Source organism: Mauremys mutica, chromosome 14 (genome assembly GCF_020497125.1).
Source record: "Mauremys mutica isolate MM-2020 ecotype Southern chromosome 14, ASM2049712v1, whole genome shotgun sequence".
Taxonomy (NCBI): domain Eukaryota; kingdom Metazoa; phylum Chordata; order Testudines; family Geoemydidae; genus Mauremys; species Mauremys mutica.
In genome coordinates this window covers 2419153-2436409 of record NC_059085.1, presented here as the reverse complement: position 1 = coordinate 2436409, position 17257 = coordinate 2419153, and the positions used below count along the sequence as shown (strand labels likewise).

Here is a 17257-nt window from a genome sequence, read left to right as displayed (position 1 = left end):
CACACAGGCATGGTGCAGAGTCTATAGCCCCAGTAAATCTACAAATGTTCCCACAGTAACAGCCCAAGCTAGGGCAGAACTTTGTCATGTGCTACTTTTATCCCCTTTCCACGTGGTTCTTGCTCACGGGCCCTCAGCATTTCCTGCGCACCCATCTGTCAAACCACTGCCCTGCCTCCCTGCCACTCGATGGGTGAAAGAGGCAAAGGTCTAGGGATACCAAGGTAGGCTCAGTTGCAGAGGCTGCCTGCCTAATCTGGTAATCTGTGCTCAGATTCTGCTGCCTTTATGTCAAAGGGGAGTTCTGCCGCAGAACCCAATGGAAGCAGGAGCGGCTTATGCTCAGCTTTGTGAGAACTGCTATGAGAGGAGAAGACAAACTAAATCTCCCACAAGCCTAGCGTCTGCGGGAACAGTCTAACGATAATAGAGTAGGATCGCTTGCCTGACATTTCTCTTGGGGTGCCGTATGGGGCAGATCCTCAGGTCAGGTGGGGTACATTGCCATAGCTCCAGCGACTGCCGTGGAACAGTGACACTTTACATTAGCTGAGGATCTGCCTCCCATTAACTTTTCACGTGCACAAGTAACTGGCAACTCCCTGGCCAGATTTGTGGTCCCCACCCAGCTCTCAGAAAGAGACTCTGGCAGCACACCTGCCAGTGGTTACGCGTATGGCTGCTTCTTTTTAACAGTGCCTTTGTACCTGGGCTAGGGGTTCTGGGCAGGGCAAACTGCCAGCTGCACCAGTGTGTCAACAATCCTACGTCTCCCTTTGCCAGCAGAAAAGTGCCACCTGGTGAAAGAATGGAGCATTTGGGGCAAAGCCCAGCCAGCCTATTACCTCGCTGCCCTTACAACCAGCCCAGGGCATGTTCTCTGCTCCCCCCCACCCCCTGCTGATCAAGGGACACAGCTGACTGCAGTTCCTAGAGTCACAAAGAACTGCCCATTAGCAGCAGGTCCCAGCCCCAGTCTGACTCCGGGAATCTGTCCCCTCAATCAGAGCTTCAACTCACGTCTTGTGGCGATCAGCCAGGGCATTCGGGGGTGGGATTCCCTCCCCAGAGTCAGCCCCCCAATCTCCCCTCTGTGGGGGTGTGACGATGCGGTTCTGGTGGGACCCAACTGAGAGTGCCAATTCAGGACTAGCAGCAAAGAATCCTGTGGCACCTTAGACTAACAGACGTTTTGCAGCATGAGCTTTCGTGGGTGAATACCCACTTCTTCGGATGCAAGTATTCACCCACGAAAGCTCATGCTGCAAAACGTCTGTTAGTCTATAAGGTGCCACAGGATTCTTTGCTGCTTTTACAGAACCAGACTAACACGGCTCCCCCTCTGATACTTGAATTCAGGACTAATTGCTTAAACAGGGCAGTACAGCCCTAGGCTGGGGTTTTTCCACCTCTAAGGCAAACCAAACCAGCCAAACCAAGAGGACTTTGGTTTCACCCCACTGGCTAACCACAAGTCACACAAGCAATTTCCTTAGACACTCCAGTCTCCCAGTATCACCACCAGTGCCACTCGTCCTGGGGATGAATGGTTATGAAAACCAATACCCCAATAAAATACCCTCTCTATCCCAAAGAATCAAGCCCAAGACCCAGGTCAATATACAAATCACATCTTACCCACAAATCACGCTGTTGCCAATCCTTTAGAATCTAAAAACTAAAGGTTTATTCATGAAGGGAAAAAGATAGAGATGAGAGGTAGAATTGGTTAAATGGAATCAATTACATACAGTGATGGCAAAGTTCTTAGTTCAGGCTTGTAGCAGTGATGGAGTAAACTGCAGGTTCAAATCAAGTCTCTGGAATACATCCCCCACTGGGATGGGTTAGTCCTTTGTTAAGAGCTTCAGTTTGTAGCACAGTCCCTCCAGAGGTAAGAAGCAGGACTGAAGACAAGACGGAGATGAGGCATCAGCATTTTATAGGCTTTACAGCAAAATGGAGTCTGGAGTCACATGGGCAAGTCCCTGCATACTTTGCTGAGTTACAAGGCGTATCTGCCTCCTCTCAATGGGTCAATTGTGTAGCTGATGGTCCTTAATGGGCCATCAAGCAGGCTAGGCAGGGCTAACACCAACTTGTCTGGGATGTTTCCCAAAAACACAGCACAAATTTGAAATACAGACAGTATAGAGCCAATGCTCATAACTTCAACTACAAAATGATACATACATATAGACACCATAATCATAACCAGCAACCCATAACCTGGTCTTAGACATCTTATATGACCCCCTTTACATAAGATTTGGTGCCACTACAGGACCTTGGTTGCAACCATATTCTATATGGTCCCAGATTATATCAATAACGTCACAGGGGGTTCACAGCCAAATGACCAGGAGATGCCTGAGCTGCTGTAGCAGGGCAAGGTGGGGAGGGGATAGGAGGGAGCCAGCTGGGCTCCCTGTCTGACCATCCCTCTGATCTGATACATAGCACCAGCGCAGCTCCCTCTCTGGGGACACCACATGTGGCAAGAGCCCCACACTTTTGGGGTGTAGGGGGAGGAGAGAAAGCAAACCAGGCTTCCTGGGCCACTCTGTGTCCCTAGAATGTGGTGACATCAATTCATCCCCTTCCAGTATAACAATCTTCTCCTGCTGCTAGCAAATGTATTTAGTCTTGTAGCCCAAGTGGTAGATATTTCTGCTGAAGATTCACAGTTCAAAGCCTCCTGATGATCATGAAGTGGGGTGGTTACAAGTGCAAATAATGGAGGGTGGGTTTTTTTTAGTCTTTTCCTTTAAAAAAAAAAAGCAACCTAGGAAATTACAGATAAAGGAAACTGCATAAAAGGAATGTTAATTAGATTGCAAAAGCAGCTAGTGGAAAGTCAGGAGATGCCAGAATTAGAGATTGCCTGTGCAACCTCCATTTGGCTCGCTTGTGTTTACACATTATGATGCAGTCTTTAGTTACATGATCACTGTGGTTTTTTTCCACAGGCTGCCTGACTCCTTCAGTGCACAGCTAGATGGGCAAGGGAACAGAATTAAGGTTGTGCAGACAATTGTAAAGCTGCAAATCTTACTTTTGAGGGCTTGACTTTGCAACCTAAATAACTTTGTATGCAGTTTTTTGAATGCGATAGCTTGAAGGAACCAGCCACATCGCTACAAGTTTCAGAGTAGCAGCCGTGTTAGTCTGTATCCGCAAAAAAAACAGGAGTACTTGTGGCACCTTAAAGACTAACAAATTTATTTTAGCATGAGCTTTCGTGAGCTGCAGCTCACTTCTTCGGATGCATAGAATGGAACACACAGACAGGAGATATTTATACATACAGAGAGCATGAAAAGGTGGAAGTATGCATACCAACAGGCAGAGTCTAATCAATTGAGATGAGCTATCGTTAGCAGGAGGGAAAAAAAAACTTTTTGAAGTGATAATTAAGATGGCCCATAGAAGGTGTGAGGAGAACTTAACATAGGGAAATAGATTCAATTGGTGTAATGACCCAACCATTCCCAGTCTTTGTTTAGACCACAGTTAATAGTATCTAGTTTGCATATTAATTCAAGTTCAGCAGTCTCTCTTTGGAGTCTGTTTTTGAAGTTTTTTTGTTGCAAAATTGCCACCTTCAAGTCTGTCACTGAGTGGTTAGAAAGGTTGAAGTGTTCTCCCACTGGTTTTTGAATGTTATGATTCCTGATGTCAGATTTGTGTCCATTTATTCTTTTGCGTAGAGACTGTCCGGTTTGGCCAATGTACATGGCAGAGGGGCATTGCTGGCACATGATGGCATATATCACGTTGGGAGATGTGCAGGTGTACGAGCCCCTGATGGTGTGTCTGATGTGATTAGGTCCTGTGATGGTGTCACTTGAATGGATATGTGGACAGAGCTGGCATCGGGCTTTATTGCAAGGATAGGTTCCTGGGTTAGTGTTTATGTTGTATGGTGTGCGGTTGCTGGTGAGTATTTGCTTCAGGTTGGGAGGCTGTCTATAAGCGAGGACTGGCCTGTCTCCCAAGATCTGTGAGAGTGAGGGATCATCTTTAAGGATAGGTTGTAAATCTTTGATGATGCGCAGGAGAGGTTTTAGTTGGGGGCTGTAGGTGATGGCTAGTGGTGTTCTGTTATTTTCTTTTTTAGGCCTGTCCTGTAGTAGGTGGCTTCTGGGTACTCTTCTGGCTCTGTCAATCTGTTTTTTCACTTCAGCAGGTGGGTATTGTAGGTTTAAGAATGCTTGATAGAGATCTTGTAGGTGTTTATCTCTGTCCGAGGGATTGGGTGTAAGAACTCCATGGATTTGGGGCTCTTGGAATCCCCTAGGATTTTGGGGAAGGACTGTGTCTCAATCCACATTTCCTGATTGAGTGGTGGCAGCTTACTAGATCTAAACTAGAATTTTAGTTTAGAGGGAAACCAAGTCAGGTCCCCATCTTTGAACCCACAAGCTCAAAGTGGGGGTGAGACCTATGACATGGTGGCAGAATACCTGCGGGTCCCCATCTTTGAACCCACAAGCTCAAAGTGGGGGTGAGACACCAGGACATGGTGGCAGCGGTGGGAATTCCACTGAGATTTTAACAATTTCCATCCCACCATCAACCTCAGCCTAGACCAATCCACACAAGCGGTCCATTTCCTAGACACTACTGTGCTAATAAACGATGGTCACATAAATACCACCCTATACCGGAAACCCACTGACCGCTATACTTACTTACATGCCTCCAGCTTCCATCCCGGACACACCACACGATCCATTGTCTACAGCCAAGCTCTAAGATACAACCGTATTTGCTCCAATCCCTCGGGCAGAGATAAACACCTACAAGATCTCTATCAAGCATTCTTAAACCTACAATACCCACCTGCTGAAGTGAAAAAACAGATTGACAGAGCCAGAAGAGTACCCAGAAGCCACCTACTACAGGACAGGCCTAAAAAAGAAAATAACAGAACACCACTAGCCATCACCTACAGCCCCCAACTAAAACCTCTCCAGCGCATCATCAAAGATTTACAACCTATCCTTAAAGATGATCCCTCACTCTCACAGATCTTGGGAGACAGGCCAGTCCTCGCTTATAGACAGCCTCCCAACCTGAAGCAAATACTCACCAGCAACCGCACACCATACAACATAAACACTAACCCAGGAACCTATCCTTGCAATAAAGCCCGATGCCAGCTCTGTCCACATATCCATTCAAGTGACACCATCACAGGACCTAATCACATCAGACACACCATCAGGGGCTCGTACACCTGCACATCTCCCAACGTGATATATGCCATCATGTGCCAGCAATGCCCCTCTGCCATGTATATTGGCCAAACCGGACAGTCTCTACGCAAAAGAATAAATGGACACAAATCTGACATCAGGAATCATAACATTCAAAAACCAGTGGGAGAACACTTCAACCTTTCTAACCACTCAGTGACAGACTTGAAGGTGGCAATTTTGCAACAAAAAAACTTCAAAAACAGACTCCAAAGAGAGACTGCTGAACTTGAATTAATATGCAAACTAGATACTATTAACTGTGGTCTAAACAAAGACTGGGAATGGTTGGGTCATTACACCAATTGAATCTATTTCCCTATGTTAAGTTCTCCTCACACCTTCTATGGGCCATCTTAATTATCACTTCAAAAAGTTTTTTTTTTCCTCCTGCTAACGATAGCTCATCTCAATTGATTAGACTCTGCCTGTTGGTATGCATAAACTCTGCCTGTTGGTATGCATAAACTCTGCCTGTTGGTAGACTCTGCCTGTTGGTATGCCTGTTGGTATTCCACCTTTTCATGTTCTCTGTATGTATAAATATCTCCTGTCTGTGTGTTCCATTCTATGCATCCGAAGAAGTGAGCTTTAGCTCACGAAAGCTCATCTCTACAAGTGTCTCCTGAGAGCTTGGCTGGTAAGGGATGACATCTCTCTCTCTTCAACACAAACCACTGTAACCTCAGCCATATTTATTTCACATAATATCAGGAATGGAACCAACCCGCGCTCGTAATAAATCCCATCATCACTCTCTCCAGAAGCTACAGATCCCGCGAGCATCCAGGCACTGCAAAGAAAGCTGAGGCCCATCTGGGAGGATCTGGCCTGAATTTGCTGATAAATAATGCTCGTGTTATGCCAGAGAGCACCCTGGAGTCAGCAACTGCTGCAGATATGTTGGCCATGTATAAAATCAACGTTGTGGGACCAATGTTGTGACCCAAGTAAGAGTCTGCCTGCCACAGGGCTTCAGCTGAGAATTTGTAGCTTGTACTTTGGTTTGCAGGGAAGAAAAGCAGCTGAAGAGATCTAGAATTTCACTCATCTCTGTTCTAAGTCAAAGGGACCTGATGTTCTAAGTCAAAGGGATGCCTTAGTTACACCTGTGCCACTCCCATGACATTAATGGAGTGGCACTTGTGTAGCAGAGAATAGACTTTAGCCCAAGATTCTTTGATGACGTTGGCTGCCAGGGCATTACACGCTCATCCAAATGTTTCCTAGCATTTATTGATGCTTATGCAGTGTTACAGATGGCCCCAGCACTTTGCAGGTGGGAACATATAGAGAATAAAATGCACTCCCTCTCTCTCTGGCCCAATGGCTATTTGAGTATTTATCCACAGTGGCCAGAGAGAGAGAAGAGAGAGAACGGCTGTGTCTGTGATTAGGGCACCCACGTGGGAGCCTGAGGGTCCGGTCGCCCTTCTCCAATCACTCTCTTATTATTTAGCCCCAGTGGAACAGCTTCACCAGGGAAGAATGTCTCATCAGAACCCTCCCATAGCTCAGTGGTTAGAGCATTTGCCTAGGAAGTGACAGACTCTGTTTAAATCCTGTCTCCCCCTCTGACAGATTGCACCCTGGTCTCCCACATCCCAGGTGGGCTATGAAGAGGACTAATCTAGTAGGCAGCCTCTGAGCATGACTACCAGGATCAGGCCTGGCAAGTGCTCTGGGCAGATGAACACCTATCTCCCCCCAGTTCATGAAATGCTGAGGGGCTTAGGTGGAGATAGGTATCCAGATGCCTAGAGTGAAGTAGCCATGCGCATGCCCAGAGGCAGAAACTTAGGTGCTTACAAGGTTCAGCGGGAGTTTGATGGATAGCAACTGGGACTTAGGTACCTAGGTACTTTTGCGGGTCTGAGCATTGTAGTCTGAAGGCACAAATTGGTTCAGGTGTCAGAGGGACATTAGAGCTGGCAGGTGGTGGCTGAGAAGTGGGTTGAAGGAGGAGCGGGGTGGCAATGAGGGAGAGCGAATTGGGAAGCTGTTTCTAGCAGATGGGGTGCAGTGAAGGCAGGTAGGAAACAGGGACGGGGTGGAGGAAACAAAAGGGCAAGCGGAGGGGTGGAGCACAGGACAGGTGTGCAGCAAGATTAGGTTTGAGACAGAGGCAGGCGTGGAGCCTCAGGGAGGAAGAGAAGCTGGGATGGGACAAGGAAGAAGAGGTTCCAATGCCTGCCTCCCACTGAACTGCCGTGGAGGGCCCAACACTGTACATGCCATGGAGGGCATCTCTTGGGTGACACTGGGGAGGAGGAGAGGCCAGGAGTATGCAGGTTTTGAGGCCCAGCACCTCACACAGGTAGCCTGGCTATGCTGTAGCAGCTACTCTGGGCCAGAGGCTGGACAAGCAGTCACGGGTGGGAGATCTGTCCTTGTTGTCATTACAGGTTTATTAGCCAGGACAAACGGACACAGTCTGTCTCCCTCCAGGCGTTCCTGCCCTTGTTGAAGAAGGCTGAGCAGAAGAGCACCCAGACAGGGCTCAGCTGCAGCAAGGCGGCCATTATCAACGTGTCCACTATAGGAGGCTCCATCGGGAACACCCCCAGGCTGGCCACCTTTCCAGTCATCTCCTACCGCTGCACCAAGGTCCGGCCCATCTGCTAACAAGTCATGAGATCTAGGGGTGGTGGGGTGCATGTCCTATCTGACAATTCTGTAGTTACCCTGAACCAAACACGCCCTGATGGCATGTCCCATGCTGATTCATGCATTCAGTACCAGGAAAGAGAAGGTTTCAGAGTAGCAGCCGTGTTAGTCTGTATCCGCAAAAAGAACAGGAGTACTTGTGGCACCTTAGAGACTAACACATTTATTTGGGCATAAGCTTTTGTGGGCTACAGCCCACTTCATCAGATGCATAGAATGGAACATAGAGTAAGAAGATATATATACATACAGAGAACATGAAAAGGTGGGAGTTGCCCAACCAATTCTAAGAGGCTAATTAATTAAGGCCTTGTCTACACTACAAGACTATTTCGAATCAACTTAGTTCGAATTTGTGGATTCGACCTTATGAAGTCGAATTTGTGTATCCATACTAAATACACTAATTCGAATTTCTGAGTCCACATTCACGGGGCCAGCGTCGACTTTGGAAGCGGTGCACTGTGGGAAGCTATCCCACAGTTCCCGCACTCCCCACTGACCATTGGAATGCTGGGTAGAGCCCCCAATGCCTGCTGGGGGGAGAAATGTGTCGAGGGTGGTTTTGGGTAAGTGTTGTCATTGAACCGTCAATCACAACCTCCCTCCCTCCCTCCTTGAAAGCGCCTGCGGGCAATCTGTTCGTGCACTTTTCTGGTCAGTGACAGTGCGGACGCCACAGCACTGCAAGCATGGAGCCCGCTGCGATCATCGCCGTTTTCTCCTCCTCGCACTTTATCGTCCACCTCTTCCACAGTCAGCTGATGAGAAATTGGGCTACTTTTCAATGGTGCTGCAAGCACTGGGGGACCATAGGGGACGTTTTACAAACATCAACCTCGGGTGGCCGGGAAAGGTTCATGATGCGTGTGTTTTCAGGAACTGTGGGCTGCTCAGACGCCTGCAGGAAGGTAGTTTCTTCCCGGACCACGAAATAACTGTTGTGGATGTGCAGATGCCTATAGTCATCCTCGGGGACCCAGCCTGCCCGCTAATGCACTTGCTCATGAAGCCCTATACAGGCGCCTGGGACAGCGACAAGGAACTCTTCAAATACCAGCGAGCAGCGAGCAGCGTAACCTGTGACTGTTCAGTTTCTTTACAGAGAAGCTGAACCTGCCCCTGTTTCTTTACCCAGTTACTGTTGACTCTCCTCTTCGGTTACATACCCCGTTACCCCCACTTCCAGCACACGTGTAAAAATAAAATACATGTCCCATTATTACTTAACAAAGGTTTCTTTATTCATGACTTTTCGTGAAAGGGTTGAAACTGGGACGCAGGCTGTGCTGGGTAGGGTGTGCGGTGATGTAAAGACCGCCTCTAAACTCAAGGAATGACAGGCTCCTGCTCCTAGAGCGGTCCGCAATGCCGGAATGCTTCTTTCAACGGAGCCTGCCATCCCTCTTTATGGAATTCTGTGTGCGGGGGGATATGTGACCTTTTGGTGGAGGAGGACGGATACAGATTCCTCAGCTGCGTGACTCAGCGGTCCAGGACAAGGACCGCTGTATAAGATCTGTAACCGCCCTCCCCCGCTGCAAAGTCACATCTCCCCCGCCCACACAGATCCTGGAAACCACCTCCAAAAACCGACCAGGGTGCCTACTGACTGCACCGTGTGTGTGACCCGCTGCTGATCCTGCCCCCGTGTCTGTACCCTGGGAAAGGTGACTGTCCTATGCAATTAACCACCCCCTTCCCCACGCCCCCCATTCAAACACAGTCTTCTTTGAAAAAACATAACGGAAACAGTAATTAACAGCAAAGCATTTTTATTAATTAAGTAGACAGTTAGGGGATGGGACTGGGATTGGGACTACTGTGAGTCTGGAAGTGAAGGACTTCGGCAAATGTACGGTATGAGAGCTTTTGGGTACTTGAGCACTGTGCTGTGGTGCAGTGACAGTATTCACGTCCCCGGCCGCCCCTCCTCCTGATTATTTTCGGTGAGGGGGGTATGGGACTTTGTGGCGGGGGACTGCGGTTGCAGATACACTGCAGGGTGTCTCTGTCCTCCTGCGGTCCTGCAGAACATCCACAAGGCGCCTGAGCGTGTCCGTTTGCTCCCTCACTAGTCCAAGCAGCGTTTCAGTCGCCTGCTTGTCTTCCTCACGCCACCTCTCCTCCCGTTCGCTGTGTGAGCGCTGGCACAGAGAGACGTTCTCCCTCCACTGGCTCTGCTGGTCCGCCTCTGCTAGGTAGCAGCCCATACGTTCCTCGAACATCTTGTCCCTTGTCTTTTTCTTTCGCCGCCTAATCTTTGCCAGCCTCTGCGAGGGGGATGCTGTGGCAGGTCTGGAGACAGTGGAAGCTGTGAGATGGGAAACAGGGAGTGAATTCCTTGCAAAGATACATTTTTGCGAACAATTAACTGAGTCTAGCCTGTCTCTGTGAATTCTGGGTTGAGACCCCTGTGCCTGCTGGGGCACAAATCATTTTCGCGGTGGATTCTGGGTAAATGTCTCCAGTCATTCCTTCCTCCGGGAAAGCAACGGCAGACAATCATTTCAAGCCCGTTTTCCCAGAATTGCCCTGGCATACGCCATAGCGTCGCAACCATGGACACTGTTTTGCCTTTTGTGTATGTCACCGTATGTGTACTAGATGCCGCTGACAGAGGCGGGCCAGCAGCGCTACACAGCAGCATGCTTTTGCTTTTGCATGACAGCAGAGATGGTTACCAGCCATATTGTACCATCTACCATACCATAAATTGGTAATAAGATGGTAATAAGATGGGCATGGTTACCTGTCCTTTTGCACTGCCCCATTTGGTGCTGTCATAAGTGCCCCTGGCCGAGCAGCCAGGGGCGCAAAAGCAAAAATTGGGAATGATTCCATGAGTCAATCCCTCCTTTTTGGTATCTAAAAATAGAATCAGTCCTGCCTAGGTTATGGGAAAGTGTACTAGAGAACCACTGTATCATAGAACCAGAGAGCACAGCTGCTCTGTGTCCGATCCTGCATGAATTATGAGCTGTATGCTATTCACAGGGGGTGCTCCTGCAACAATACCACCTGTTCATTCCGTTCTTACCCCAGCCTTCCTGGGCTACCATACCATTGTCCCCCCATTTGTGTGATGAAGTAATAAAGAATGCAGGAATAAGACACAGTGACTTGTTTGTGAGAAATGAGTGGAAGGAAACCTCCAGCTGCAATGATAGTCCAGGCAGGACATTAAGGAGTGTGGATGAAGGAGCCCATCATCCCTCTGCTAGTCCAGGGGCAATTGAATCTTTTATTTACAATGAAGGGTGGGGGCTGATGGAGCTCAGCCCCCTGTTGCAATGATGAGGACGGTTACCAGCCATATTGCACCATCTGCCATCAAAAATTAGGGACAGGCACCCTTGATCGACCTTACTGATGCTAGTCGGCATGGTTACCAGCCCTTTTGCACTGCCCCATGTGCCAATAGGCTGATGATGAGGACGGATACCCATCGTTTTGTACCATCAGCCATCCATAGCGTGGGGGGAGCAAGGATGTTGGTGTTGAGTGCTGCACCATCGCGTCTATCTGCAGCATTCAGTAAAGATACGGTGACATGTAAACGAGTCAACAGAGGATTGATTTCCCTTTAACTTCTCGGGTTCGGGGGGGGTTGCGTAAATTGCAGAGCTGTGCCCTGAACCAACGCAGACACGGTGTTTTACCATAGAAGCATTTGGAGCTCATCCAAGAATGCAAATGATTTTCGGAGACAGCAGGAACTGTGGGATACCTTGCGTCCTCATTCCCCCCTCCCTCCATGAGCGTCCATTTGATTCTTTGGCTTTCCGTTACGCTCGTCACGCAGCTGCATGCTGAGTCTGTGCTATGCCGTCTGTCCGTGGATTTATTAAAAATACTTTGGACCAGGCGCACCATAACAGTAATTCCACTACTTAGATGCATGAGTCTCCTAGCGAGATCACTGTGAGGACGGGCACTGAAGGAGATAGAGAGCGCATGCTGCGTGAAATCTATCACGAACCAGGGCCCGATGCAGCCGTGCTCGGGGAGGCAATGCTCCCTGAGTTCCTCATGAAAGCCTCGCGCGGAAAACTGTGCTACCACGGAGCACCCAATAAGGCAGCTCTCCCCAGGAACCTCCTGCTGATGCTTTTCGATTAACGCAAGGAGAGCTTCGTGGAGATCTCCAAGGATGATTTCTGTTCTATCCCCATATCTAGAGAGCCCTCCTTTTCACACAGTTAAGATTCCTGTTATATTAAGAATAAAAGTTAACATGGTTACAGCACTTACCGACTGCTCCTTCCCCTGATTCAGGGTCCGGGTTAATGGCCGGGGAGGGTTGTTGGGGGATCTCCGTGACGGTGATGAATAGATCCTGGCTGTCGGGGAAACCAGCGTTGTAAGCGCTCTCGCCTGCCTCGTCCTCCACAAACCCTTCCTCATCTTCCCCGTCTGCGAACATCACCGAGGAACTGGCCGTCGACACTGTCCCATCGTCAGAGTCCACGGTCACTGGTGGGGCAGTGGTGGCAGGCTCCGTAGCGTCCGTTTGCCACTTTGATTTTTTGGTAGCCTTGTCTGGGGTCCTTGATTTTCACGCGGCGCTGCGTTGCATCCTGCCTGTATCCTCTGTCTGTATCATGGCTTTGGAGACCTTCTCGTAGGTCTTTGCATTCCGTGTTTTGGAGCGCAGCTCCGAAAGCACAGACTCCTCGCCCCACACACCGATCAGATCCAAGAGTTCCCAGTCAGTCTATGCTGGGTCCCTCTTTCTATTCACAGATAACATGAACTCCTCTGCTGGAGAGCTCTGTATCGTTGCAGGTGCTGCGGAGCTCGCCCCGATGTCCAGCCAGGACGTCAGATTCAAAGTGCCCAGACAGGAAAATGAATTCAAATTTTCCCGGGTCGTTTCCTGTGTGGCTGGCCAGAGCATCGAAGCTCGGACTGCTGCCCAGAGCGTCAACAGAGTGGTGCACTGTGGGATAGCTCCTGGAGCTACTAAGTTCGATTTGCATCCACACCTAGCCTAATTCGAACTAGCCATATCGAATTTAGCGTTACTCCACCTGTCGGGGTGGAGTACCGAATTCGAACTAAAGAGCCCTCTAGTTCGAATTAAATGGCTTCCTGGTGTGGACGGTTGAGCGGTTAGTTCGAATTAACGCTGCTAAATTCGAATTAAAGTCCTAGTGTAGACCAGGCCTAAGATGAGCTATTCTCAGCAGGAGAAGAAAAACTTTTGTAGTGAGAATCAAGATGGCCCATTTCAGACAGTTGACAAAAAGGTGTGAGGAGCCTTAACGTGGGGAAATCATTCTGAATTATCGATGCTCATTTTGCCCCCCAAACGGAGCGTGTTCCTCTTCATAAAAGACTTAACCCTGACTATCCTTACAGCCAAATACTCTTAATTTCTGCTCCCTGCCCCAATAAAGGGATCTGAGTCCAATTTGGAGCCACTTTTACAGAGGATTCCCTATCTGCACTCGGAGCATCCCACAAAGAGCAGGGGACAGAAATGAGCCCTCCGCTGGCAGCGTGTGTTTGGCTGTTTCCCTGGCATGGGATGTAAAAGGTAGTTAAGGTGTCCATAAAACTCCCCCTCTCTTTCCTTGATAACATACCAGGGATTGTTCTCAGCCCATTACAATCCACGAGACTGGGCAGTTCTGCACCAGAGAGGGTCTGTCCTCATTGCCCCATTGACATGAGTTAGCTGCACTCAAGTGACTTCTCTTAAGTTAGCCCAGCTCCAGTGAGAATGGCCACACTGCAAAATAGCTGTGAAACTCAAGCTGCTGTGTTCCCAGTGATGCTGCCCTCACTCGCGTGTGGCTCTAAGAAAGTGATCCCCAAACTTTTGAGGGTCACATTCCCGCCTTACCCCTGTCCATGTCCCCCCACACACACCTGGAGCGGGGGGAGGGGGGAGGGATGGCACAGACAGGGGTAAGGGGGCTGAGGTTGGGGCTTGCAGCTGGGGGTAGGGTTACCAACCTTCCAGGATTGGCCTGGAGTCTCCCAGAATTGGCATCAATCTCCCAGTGACTATTGAAAGCAATCCGGGAGATTTTTATAGGCTATTTTAAGAAAATGACATTATGTCATGTTGGAAAAAAAATCTCCCAGAATAGCTTCAGTCAGAGTGGGCAACCCTAGTTGGGGGGGTGGGTATGGGGCCAGGAGCAGGGCTGAGGCCAGGAGCTGAGGCTAGAAGCTGGCACAGGGCCGGGAGCAGAGCTGCGCTGAGGCTGGAGACAGGGCTCAGTGCAGGGCCAGAAGCTGAGGATGCAGCTGGGGGCAGGGCAGGAGCAGAACTGGTGGCTGGCGTGGGCCCCACCACACTCTCTGGAACATTCCCTCACACCACCTAGGTGGGCATTCCCCACTGTTTGGGGACCGCTGCTGTAAGATGTCTGAGGGCATAGCCCATGCATCCTTGTGCTGCTGTAAGCCGCTCTGCTCTATGAACTTGCCCAGGGGATTGTGGGAGATGGTGTCTGTCCTTGCTGGCATACTGGGGAAACTATGGGAAGGCATTGGTGGCTTAGCAGCACTTGAGCTGCAGAACTGGCACGTTAACAGCTGAAGAGTCATGCTCACTTGGGGTTTGGTCTGGGCCCCATGAGGGGCCAGGCATCCAGCATTAACAGCTTCCCCACGCTTGAGTGGAGGGTCTGTGAGTGTGTTGATGGGACCCTGGTTAGGGGCAACACGCAACTTAAGTCTGCAGTGAAGACAAGTCTAGTGTTGGCACCTAGGGTGACCAGACTTCCCGATAAAATTGGGACCGTCCCGATATTTGGGTGGTTGTCCCGATATTTCGCTCCGTTGGCAGCACTCGGCTTTTTTTTTTCTCTGCTGGCGGACCACCCCCCATCCCCAATGTGTCCCGATATTTTCTTCATCTCATCTGGTCACCCTATTGGCACCGACCCTGGGGGAAGAAGGATGTGGCTTTCAGGGACCTCAGGCCTCTGGCTCCAAAATTTAGGAATCAAACCAATTGCTTCCTCTAAGGAGTGGAATATGCACATGATCACTGTTAACAAGGAGAGGAATAAGAACTATAACCCCGAGGAGACCCAGCTGAGTTAATGTAGCAGAGTAACCTGTAGCTTTGGGACCGTCCTCACTGGTCAGTACCTGATCTAGCGCTTTAATTTGCCTTGGTTTGCATTTAATTTTCCTGTTTTATGAAGGGAGGAGAAAGGAAAAGGGGCAAAGCTAGTTGGCCTGTGCAGCCTACAAGTTACGCAGGTTTCTCAGCAGCACAAGTCAATTATGTGCAGTTGAAGGATTGTCGAAGTGCCACTTCTGGAACTCATAAATTCATGTTAATTCTCTTCCCCCATGACTCTGCCTGTGTTCCGGACATTCTTCACATCCAGGCGGCTCTGAACATGCTCACAAGGTGCCAGTCGGTGACACACAAGGAAGATTGGATCCTGTGCATTGCGCTGCACCCGGGTTGGGTGAAAACAGAGCTGGGAACTGCCAAGGTACAGCAGCTAATGACTTTCCAGAGATGTGCCCAGAGCTCCGTCTCCCGGCAGCGTGAGGGTGAGATGATGGGTGGGGTTAGGCACTGTCACTCATTGCATCTATTGCCATTCGCTCAGACCAGAGTGTCATTGCTTTGCTGCTGATTCCGAGACAAGTTTGCACAAGGAAAAAACTGGATAGACTCAGACATCCAGATCAAATCCCCTTGGCCAAGTGTTCTCACATGAACAGCTCTGATAATGTCTCCGCTGATTAGGCTTTTCTCTGCACTCCAGCCACTGCTGGAGCTGAACACACCCTGCACCCACTGCCCTGTTTGCTCCTGCTAAACATTGAGTAAACTCCCCTCTTTTGAGCAAACTTTTTGTAGTTGTAAAATAAACAAGCTCTGGAACCCTCCTACTTCGCAGGGTCCTAGAACCGGGGCTCTAGCGCAAGCCTGAATGTCTACTCCACAATTAAACAGCCCCTTAGCTCGAACCCCTTAGCTTGGGTCTGCTGGCACGTGCCAGCTGCAGGTTCTAATGCAGGGTAGATATACCCTCTCTATCTTATCCCACATGGGCCCTTGGGTCCCATGTCCTCCAGCTGAATCCCCCCTCCCACTCCCCAGGTCCTATTGTTCCTCCCTTTCCCTCCCCAATATTCCTGTGCCACCTAGCTGCTGTTCTTATTTGTGCCTCGAGAACTTAATCTGCTTCCAACCTCAGGAGGTCCAGCATCATATTCTCTTCCAGTCCCTATCTCCCTCTCACACACACACACAGGTTCACAACATCTGTGCTCCCCCTTCCTTCCAGAAAGGCAACTACTGCCCAACCCCCACTCCCCTCCCCCCGCCCCCCCAGCAACAGCCTGGATTTGCTAGCTGTGATCCAGAAGGAAACAGCAAGCACAGGAAGGTGTGGGCCAGCTGCCATCGAGGCCAGGAGCCCACTTCCCTGGGGTGGGTGCTTCGAACACGAGTGAAGTTTCATTCTCCCCCTTTCATGTGCACGCTGCAGGCAGAGCTGACGGTGGAGGACAGCGTGCAGGGGATTCTGAAGGTGCTCTCCACCCTCTCTGAGAAACATCATGGGATCATAGTGGACTGGACAGAAAGAACTGTGCCATGGTGAGAGCCTAGCCTACAGGAATGATTTCATTCATGTACAGCAGTGTACACAGGACACCCCAGCACCCGTCTGCATCTCACAAATAAACATCTCTGCCCAAACTCTGTTACTGAGTCTCTCTCCTCACAGGACTCTTTTGGGTTATGGATTCAGGATACCTCCTTTAAAGGAAAGCATTGCCGCGTAGTTAGAGGGGAGACAGCTCTGCCACTGACTTGCTGGGCCCTTGGGCACATCACTTAGTCTTAGTTTCCCCTAATGCTGCCTGACCCTTGTGAAGCAGTTGGAGAGCCTCTGATGAGACATATTAAAAGCAAAGTATTACAATAGCTGTTATAGATACAAAATTAACTGTGCACGATCCAGCTGAGCTTACTTGAATAACAGACTCCAGGCACGGGGTAGGTAGCGTGGAATTCCCTAGACAACAGAAATTGGGCTTTAACAAGGAAATTAGTCTAATTCTCTATCTCTATTAGCTCACTAAGAAAACAAAAGGAACATGAAACACATGAATGTGAAGCACCAATATCCACCCTCCTATCCCTCCACAAAGAGGATGTACACAGGCTGTTTCACAGCGATAGTTAAGGAGTTTATTGGTAAACAGCAACACCAGCATTAGAAGTGTCGGTAGAAAAATAAAATGTACCTTTACATTATTGTTGTCCATTATACAAAGGTATGTTCATATTGACTATAGTAATTAGTGAAATACAAAGGGAGGCTGATGTGAATCAA

The 17257-nt window shown here is 49.3% G+C and overlaps 1 protein-coding gene across 1 annotated transcript; it reads left to right on the top strand.

Moving 5' to 3' along the window:
* The first annotated feature begins 469 nt into the window (after window positions 1–469).
* LOC123349501 (C-factor-like) lies at window positions 470–16528 on the top strand. Its single transcript, XM_044987659.1, has 6 exons — window positions 470–486; window positions 6026–6202; window positions 7347–7356; window positions 7710–7868; window positions 15287–15397; window positions 16406–16528. The coding sequence occupies exons 1-6, from the start codon at window positions 470–472 to the stop codon at window positions 16517–16519; spliced, it is 588 nt and encodes a 195-aa protein (XP_044843594.1). The 3' UTR covers window positions 16520–16528.
* The last annotated feature ends 729 nt before the right edge of the window (window positions 16529–17257 follow it).

Excerpts from the sequence above, each read along its gene's own strand:
- LOC123349501 (XM_044987659.1), top strand. Across the intron at positions 7,869-15,286 it reads TCTCCTACCGCTGCACCAAG|GCGGCTCTGAACATGCTCAC; the intron begins GTCCGGCCCATC and ends CTTCACATCCAG. Across the intron at positions 15,398-16,405 it reads CAGAGCTGGGAACTGCCAAG|GCAGAGCTGACGGTGGAGGA; the intron begins GTACAGCAGCTA and ends TGCACGCTGCAG.